Source organism: Syngnathoides biaculeatus, chromosome 12 (assembly GCF_019802595.1).
Source record: "Syngnathoides biaculeatus isolate LvHL_M chromosome 12, ASM1980259v1, whole genome shotgun sequence".
Taxonomy (NCBI): domain Eukaryota; kingdom Metazoa; phylum Chordata; class Actinopteri; order Syngnathiformes; family Syngnathidae; genus Syngnathoides; species Syngnathoides biaculeatus.
In genome coordinates this window covers 5,568,059-5,576,957 of record NC_084651.1, presented here as the reverse complement: position 1 = coordinate 5,576,957, position 8,899 = coordinate 5,568,059, and the positions used below count along the sequence as shown (strand labels likewise).

At 46.9% G+C, this 8,899-nt stretch overlaps 1 protein-coding gene and 1 long non-coding RNA gene across 2 annotated transcripts in view; one reads left to right on the top strand and one right to left on the bottom strand.

Moving 5' to 3' along the window:
- Window positions 1-1,120: 1,120 nt before the first annotated feature.
- Window positions 1,121-2,972, top strand: LOC133509776 (uncharacterized). Its single transcript, XR_009797444.1, has 4 exons — window positions 1,121-1,182; window positions 1,371-1,466; window positions 1,579-1,811; window positions 2,576-2,972. It is a non-coding gene; the product is annotated as an uncharacterized LOC133509776 (long non-coding RNA).
- Window positions 2,973-5,012: 2,040 nt separating this feature from the next.
- LOC133509551 (protocadherin-15-like) overlaps window positions 5,013-8,899 on the bottom strand; it is a 284,180-nt gene continuing 280,293 nt past the window's right edge. Inside the window, exon 38 of the mRNA XM_061836682.1 lies at window positions 5,013-6,749. Coding sequence (XP_061692666.1) covers window positions 6,153-6,749 — 597 coding nt within the window. The 3' untranslated portion in view covers window positions 5,013-6,152. The remainder of the gene's footprint in view (window positions 6,750-8,899) is intronic.

Sequence of the window (8,899 nt, the reverse complement as noted above, 5' to 3'; positions counted from 1 at the left end):
TAGGTTTTCTCGTCCGCCATGACAGCACCTGCGTCGTCTCCTCCCCACAGCAAACGCAGTATCCGAGTACAGCTGAAATTTCATTGAACCCTGGGGTCGTAGTTCCAAAATATTTGACAGATCTAGATATTGTCGCTAACGACCTAGAATCAGCAGCATAGATTTCTGTTAGAAGGGTGAAGGTTTCACTCAGGTTATGCTATTATAATCATATTGACTGACACCCCCGCCCCCTGGCTTTTTTTTTTAATTGCAATGGACTAGTTCGTCTCCTTACTGCCCACGTGCAAAACAAAATCGTCTGCACGGTTGTGAGGAGGAAGCGAAAGGAAAAGCTTCGTCATTAGATTGCGCAGGCGCACCCGAACAAAGCGTCTGCTGACTCTTTGCTGTCGTTTGAAGTGAAAACAGCTCAGGTCACCTCCAAAGTGCTTTTCGAAACGGGAGCGCGGAGAACACTTAGCCGCGTCGAGGAGTGCACGAGCAAACCGCGGAATTAGCAAAAAGCTTTCAGCGTGTTTAGGCCAGAAGCCCCCCCGAGCGTGTTCGCGAAACCCAAAAGGAGCAGACGACCGCCAATCAAGCACGAGGACCCGGCGGCAGACGGCGAGTGCAGCATCTTCAAAAGTGGCTCCGCTTGCTAATAACTGAGCGGGCCTGGACCCCCCCCCCCCTGCCTCTTCCCCTGCAGCCGCTCCTGCAAGGGCTGATGGGAATAGTTCAAAGCGAGGCCTCGCTGCTCGATATTCCGACAAGAGACGGGGGATGGATCTAGTTCAACGCCAGAACATCGTGACGCTCCCCTAGCCGCTCAAATTATTTTTGTAATTGGGCCAAGATGGTAAAGCCTATGATGTCGTCTACCGTATACAGTACAAACTGTACAATAAAGCAGCAATTCTCCATTTTTATTTATATGTGTGTGTGTGTGTGTGGGGCGGGGGGTATCTTGAAAGGAGGGGAAAAGTTTCTCAAGGAGCCTGGGATACACATGAGGATAAGCGTCTTGGAAAATGGATGGATGGAGTTAACACTTCCCCCCACAGGTGTTTAAAGTGCCCACCAATATGACACATGGAATAGAAACGCCTAGAATCATATCATAGCGTTTAATTGGCCCAAAACTAAGGTGGGGAGGGGTCATTTTTATGGTATGCTTGATTGGTGTGCCAGGACCCAGAGGTAGGTAAGCATTTTAAAAATGTATATGTATTTATGACTGCAAATTATTTTTCAAATCACCAAGTTACTGCTAGCGGTAAACCCGTTTGAGAACCGCTAATATAAAAGTACTTGCGACAGATGTCGATTTTGAAAAATTTCCACCTGCTTCCGTTTGGGGGATTATTGATCATCTCCTTGACATTAAGACGGGGGCCAGGAGGACTTAGCGCAAGTCTGCAGAAGAGAAGCAACACAAGGGCCTCTCGCTCGAGAAGGGAAGTGCCTCGGACAAATTATGAAAGGTGACATTATTTTTATCAGCATACAAATAGTTGGGTTCTTTGAAATGCGGCCCACACATCAAGTGTGAAATGATACACCCAAGAAAATGTTTTATGTGTCTCCTCCATGCAGCTGGGTGATCATCCATTTTTCAACTAGCTAGCGACTAGCTAGCGGGCAAACTCCCCCGACCGACCCATAAAATTTGTCCACTTGGTGATGAAGTGCTGCATCCGCGAGTGAAAATACAATAGTGTCTCCGTTCTGACCCGCACAGATTCTCAGATTTGTCATTTACGGACCTTCATACCAGACCTAGGTGGACGAACCCTAGAATGTGGGGGTTCCCTGTCCAATCGTGCCTTGTGAGTATCCTCCCGTCAACTTAACCTACTTGGTTCAGCGGCTGTAGTTAAGTCCAACACCGGTTGGAAGGTTCAAGCGTCACATTTCAGATATTCTGATTGAATTTGCGTACTTTCAGGCCTAAAAGCCACAATTTTTTTACCACACACTTTCAACCATGCGGTTTATGTGGTGATGAGGCTAATTTGGGCATTTTTTCTCATGTTCGCACAGGGGCAGTCGAGCGGAAAAGGTAAAAATGAGACCGGTGGACTATATATGCCGAGGAAGTGACTTTTACCGGCTCTGTTAGCACCACGCTAGCCTTAGCACTGTACTAGCATGTCGCTGCTGTGTTACTGGCGTGTCTCAGTGCTATTTACCGGTAAATTTTATCTTAACCTGCCCTGTTCGAGTCAGCGCTAGCGCTAACACTAGTGTTAGTGCAGCGCTAGCGTTTGCGCCGTGCTCGTGTTAAAGTCTTTCCGTGTACCGTCTTTCTTTGTAAATATCGTGTGTTTCAATGTGTGGACTTACGGCATTTACACAGCTGCGGCGTACTGTCTGTACCAAATGGTATTTCCTTTGCTCCGCTCTGTAGGCCGGGAATTATGGTACTTTTCTTGGATTTATTTCATAAAGAGTAAAAACAACAAAACCTGCTCTACTTCAAAATGTAATTGTTCGCAAATGGCCCGCAAGTCTCAACCGGCTCACTACGTACAGACTGCATATGCGAATGCGGGTATTTTTCAAATGTAATGTGTACTTTACCTTTTTCCAGGCATTTTCAATGACATTCAAGTCTCGGGAAAAGTCCTTGTTTCCAAGATTTGTAGCCGCCTCAGTTTTTGGTTTGCATGTTCATTCCCATCTTGAGCATCAGAAGTCTGGACAGAGGACACCGCGAAGATGAAAAATGTAAAACTTCAGGCATGTAAATCCGGATTTTGGCACAAACGCGATGGGCGTCACCATCTCGTCTCGCTTTGTCTCTCTCTCACACTCTGGGATGTCAAATTTCCACAAGAAGTACCTATATCAATAAATAGATAAATAAGTATTTAGCCCCACCGCAACATTCCTTCGCAGCAGAGGGCGCGACGTTGGGAAGTGGTTCAATTCCATCCGCTCCAAACAGACAATTTCAAAGAAGGTTGAAGACGAGTGTGGAAAGTATGTTGTAATTCTTGATCCTTTGGGTAGTTCAGTGAAAATTATGTATCAGACATAAAGGCATTAGAATGCCGTTTTGAGACAAATTGCACGTTAATCTTGTTTTGCTGGAACATTGCATTCAAGGTTCTTTGCAGTAGAACATAATAAAGCATTGGGACATGTTCGCTTTCATGGCAATCATTTAATCCACTAAGAGACACAAGTGGAGGGAATATTATCCCGCCACAGGCACGGGAGAATCACTTTAATCCAATTTTTTTTCAGGACAAAAAGATGTAGTAGTTGTGGGCTCAAGGGGTGGCGCTTGGGGCTAGCGCGCCCGCCTCAATGTAAGCCTGGATTCTTGGCTCGGCCGTTCTGTGCGGCGTTCACGTGATCTCGTTCCGTCAACTGAAGACTGAATGGACCTTTCCGACCTGTCAATCGCTCGTACAAAAATAGCCAATCAGATAGCCGCATTGTCTTGACACGCCCCTCTCGCCGTATTGTCCCACAGGCAACGCTGGTGGTCAGTAGCGTGCGCTCGGAAAAGTTAAATGTTACGAAGAAAATGGTCCTCAGATGCGCTTGGTGCAATTCTGATGAAAGATATTCAGCTAGTTTACGAGGGGTCCAGTTGATTCATTTTCTAAAGCCTAAAAAAGCAGTCGACGAAGTGTCTATGATAGATTAAGGCTCGTGGAAGACCGCACGTACAACTAAATGTGAACAATATCGACAAACACAAGGCTTTATGTTCGAAGGTAAGTGAGGGAGAAGTATCTTCTCTGAGTTTCATTGAATTATTAATCCTTTATACGTTGCAGGAGAACAACTTTCACTTTGTTAGCCTATCGTTGGTTTTATGCCAAAGAGTTGGGTTAGTGATGCGTAAATGCGCCACGTCATGCAAGACAAATGTCTATTGGCCATTTTGAATCGCATCGGACTTTTAAGACAGAGCACTGGGTTCCATTACGAGCCAAGTCAAATGAATACTAAAGACTACAATATTACCTGTGATCTTTCCAAGTAAAAAGTACTCACCCTGCTTTACATGCGCAGTCCGAGTCCACCATTTTATCCTGTTGGATTTCAATATGAAGTTTGTGAGGCGTCAAACTTTTTTTTCACCGATCGCCAACGTTTCGCCGTAACTCTGTCCAAAATCTTAATTCCGTGTACGTATCCTTGCGTGAAATAGTTGAGACCTGTCTGTAGAAATCTCTTGGACAAGTCTGACACATTTGGCAAAAAAAAAAAAAAAAAAAACATACCCCAATATTATCTGGAATACGCGATAGAGAATCGACTTCAAACATGTTGTGTTCAGTGGCCATTTTGTAAGCTTGTGGGACATGGCTAAGAGGGCGGAGCTTAAGATCGCCATCAGAAAGGTCCATCGCTCACAAGTGTAAATTGTTTTCCACCACTTACTGGTCCACACCTGCATTGAACCTATTTTCGAAAGTAGGGGGAACCCCGGCAAGCGCAGGGAGACCAGGAAAACTCCCACAAAAGAAAGCCGGAGCGGCGATCCGAACCCCAAACCTCCGAGCCGAGAGGTTAATAACCGGTCCGAACAAGCAAAAACGCAGACGCCGCAGTTATGCAAGGAAGTGCCGCGGACGCAGACGTCTTTCAGTTGAGGTGTCGCACAAATTCCTGGTAAATTCTTAATCCCCCCGCCACCCACCCCTTGCGTGGCACGCAGTTATTTTAAGGAGAGCAGACTTGCCGCGCTGGTGGCGGTGGCGTCGAACGGGGTTCCTGATCCTGACCTAGTTGCGACGCTGCTCTTTTGAAGCAACTGCGCGCTGGCGCTCGCCTCCCGCTGCTGTTGCGAACAGCAGCCTTCAAAACGTCCCCACCGACTTGATTGGCAGAGCGTTTGCCCGTGACTGACTGCTAAATGAAAGGCTAAGTCATCCTCCGCGTTGGATGCGTCGCCGACTAAATCAAGGGACTCGAACTCAAGAGTTCCATTGTTTGTTTGTTTCTTGTGTTTTTTTTTTTTTTTTTTTTTTTGGGTTGACAAAGAGTGGGAGTTGAAAAGAGCGAGACTTCCCCCACTTTCATACTTCCTGCTGGCACTCGAGCGACGCGCAACCCCGAATTTGGTGACTCGCCATAAAGCGCTTGAAACTAAAATACCGCCAAGTTGTAGCAATGTGCAACCTTTTATTCAACTTTCGCTCGATTGTGCATTTTAAGAAGTCACTTTCCGAAAAAAAAAAAAAACAAAAAAAAAAAAACCAAATGCCCCAAACATTCCACACATGGTCACAAAGACACGCTTGAATACATCCAAAAGTGTGAGGCGTCGCTTCCGGTGGGTAAAAAAAGCGGTGAAATTGATATTTATGCTTCACATTGCAATTTTTTTTTTTTAGCCCCGCCGACATTAAAGATGAACACAACCTCGGTTTGTCGACCACAATCCGTTCCAGAAGGCGGTTCGAGAACCGAAACCGAATCGATGTTTCCCCACGTCTGCGTACTGAGGCAGTGTCGTGGATCAGTTGGGCGTGCCGCCCGTGATGTTATTTCCGGGTCTTGTCTGGGGCGTTCGAGTCCCGATTTTCGTTCGAATACAGAAGCCGAAAAAAAAAAAAAAAATCTCGAAATTTTCGTTCGGAAACCGATTTGTTCGAGAACAGAGTATTCACTGTAGCTGGAAATACATCCTGTTTTTAAAAATATGCAAAAAAAAATAATACAATATCACTAGTTCACTGCTGGAAAAACAGCCATAATTGTGTGGACATTTCCTTCCATCGCCATTAGATATAAAAATCGAGAAAAATAATTTCAGATTCATAGATTGTTTTTTTTTTTTTTTTTTAGAAATCTTCATAAATGCCTTCTAAAATAATTCTTGAAAATATGCATTACTCCATCACATGCCGTGATCTCATTTTTATCATTTCTCCCATCATAATAATATTAAATAATATTAATATATTAAAGATCTTTATCAGTGATTAATGTGATGAAATAAAAGAATTGGAAAAAAAAGCAGCAGAGATTAAAAAAATTGAAAAGGTGAATTACGGCCTTGCAGCTCGATGTTGATTCGTTCTCGAATCGACGCAAATGAAAAGGAAATTGAACTCGGGAGATTTTACAGTAGAGGCACGCAGTTATTTGTGCAAACCAAACCAAAAATCACGCATGAAAGGCAAGTAAACGCGGCTGATGAGTCAAAGTTTGGTCATTGGTATGTGCAAGTTGTTCCAAGGTCCCATCCACAACTCCTCCTCCTCCGACACGCCGTGATCGCCGTGGACCGGCAGCGTCTCCCCGTTGTCCTTGCGCTCATCCACCGGAGTCTCCAGCTCCACGTCGGCGCACGGACCGCCGCCGTTCCTGGCGAGCGAGGATTTGGCGAGACTGGTTTTGGATCCGGAGCTTTTAAGACCGTTCAGGCTAAAGGCCAGGGAGCTGCAAGAAGCCCGGGTGTTAAGGTTGATGTCCGCGTCGGGGGGGATACACGGACCCGTCCCGTCCTCCGTGTTACCGTCAATCCCGTCCACGCTAACGATGGGCGACGGCTCTTCGCGAGTCACCCCCAGCTTGTCCAGCTTTTTAAAGTGGGAACCCACCTTCAGGTCGTTCGGGTGGGGCGTCCGTCGGGTTCGAACAATAGTGCCGTTCTGGGCGAGGTAGATGTTCCCGTTAATGTTGCTGTGGACGCTGGGCGGTCGGCTCCTCTGCGTCTCGGAGGAGCTCTCCTCTCCGGTGGAGGTGGTCTCGTTTTCTCGATCGACCGCCAACCTCATCCGCATCTTTCTCCCCAGCTGAGAAGAAGAACACGGATCAGTTTTGTCGGAGGTTTCAGGCACTTTTACCACACAGAGGAGTCCCATCGAGGAAGATGCACACAGATAAGACTACACACCCCACGCTGTGGCATGCAAAATACTGAAAAACGAGAAATTGAGGAGGAATGACGAGAGATGCCGTCACTGAGCTGTTACAGAGATTGGTCTTGAAAAAAAAACGACCGCTATAATAGTTTTAATACCGATCCCAGGGATTATCCTTGAGTGTCAGCATTCACGCATTAATAAAGATTAAGAAGAGGTATAAATGTGCACTCAGACGGGAATAAAAGCGGCAGAAAAAGTTGCTCTCCTTGCAGAAAAGTGGCACAAGTTAAGTGAGCTTCAGTTGGAGACAGGAGAAGAAAGCAGCAATGCGTCCACTCCCATGCAGAGACCGTTGTTGTTCTCTTACTTCACAACACTTGACACTTGTGTTTTCTAGAAGGCCGTTAGATTCCCCTCCGAATCGGAATCGGGAGCTGACGCGGCCTCGGTTCCTCCCGTCTTTTTGCTGGCCTTGGAACTGGAGACGCTAGCCAAAGATTTGTCAGTGGAGATGGCGTCTTCGTCTACCTCGGCAATTGGCGACAATCCTCCGTAGGTCTCTTCGGAAGAGCCACTGATGCTCTGGATGTCAGAGGCATATCGAGGACCGGGGTAAGGGTCGGAGGATGGCCCGGGGCCTCCGGACACCACACTAGACCTTCTGGATGCCGCATCATCGCTCACGTCACTGGCCAACTCTTTGCTTTCATCGGCAGTCTCCGATGCTGATGCTTCTTCTTCTTCTTCTTCACTCTCCTCTGTGATTGTGCCCTCAGACCTGTGTGTGAGGATGGACTTTCGAGAGCGGAGGCTGCCGCTGGTCGACGCAGTACTTGAGGAACTTTTTCTGCTAGCCAAGGAACTCTCCCCAGTCACCTGACTGCTACTGGCCGAGCCGCCGATGGAGTCAGACCCAGACATTTTCCTCTGGCCGGACCCTTTAGACCAAGAGCCTTCACTGCCTGGCCCTGAATCAACCTCACTAACTGTTCCTGTTCCTGATTCAGCCTCGCTGAGCTCCTCACTGGACTTCTCAGATGTTATCGTGCTTCCTGACGTTATAGTCTTTTGTAATGAGTTCACACTCGAGCCAGATAATGATGCAGATTTGCCGGTGCTTGCACTTCGACCTGTTGCGCTTTCACCACCGCTCACACTTCTGCTACCACTCTCGGTTCCACTTCCGCTACCACTCCCTCGTCTACTCCCGCTGTCACCACTCGCCTTGCTAGCCTCAGTAGTTGATGATTTCATGGATGAGAGGGCAGAAGAGCCACTGTCTTTCACAGTCCCTGAAGTCCTTTCCTCCTCCGATTCTTCTTCAGGTTCTTCCTCTGATCCTGAGCCTCTCTCTCTTACTGTCAGTGTTCCATTCTCTGAATCAGATGCTTTGGTGGATTCAGACTCAGATTCTTCCTGTGATCCTGAGCCTCTCTCTCTTAATGTTAGAGTTCCTTTATCTGAATCAGATGCTTTGGTGGATTCAGACTCAGATTCTTCCTCTGATACTGAGCCTCTCTCTGTTACTGTCAGTGTTCCTTTCTCTGAATCAGATGCTTTGGTGGATTCAGACTCAGAGTCTTCCTCATTTTCTGACTCTTGTTCTGATTCTGAGTCTTTCTCGGTTTCAGATTCCTTCTCGGTCCCTGATGGCTTCTCGGATGCCGACTCTCTCTCTGATTCTGACTCTCTTTCAGTACCATTTTCTCTCTCACTGACAGATTCCTTTTCAGTTTTTTCTTCTTCAGACTTACTTTCCTCATCTGAATCTCCTGGATCTTGATCAGGCTCTTCTTCCGAGTCCACAGTGCTTTCGTTGGCATCATCCCGATCTAAATCCACCTTCAAGTAGTCTCTGTCTGCACTGCTTTTCTCTGACGACACATCATCTGAGGCTTTGTCATGACTGCTCCCACTTGCACCTGCTTCTGGCTCACTTTCCGTCACGCTAATGGACACTTTGGATTTCTCCTCCTCCTCAGTGGTCACTCGCGATGCTTCTTCATCTCTCTCACTCCCAGTAATACTCACACTACTCTGTGATTTTCTCCGAGCCTGCAACTTCTTGCTGATGTTGA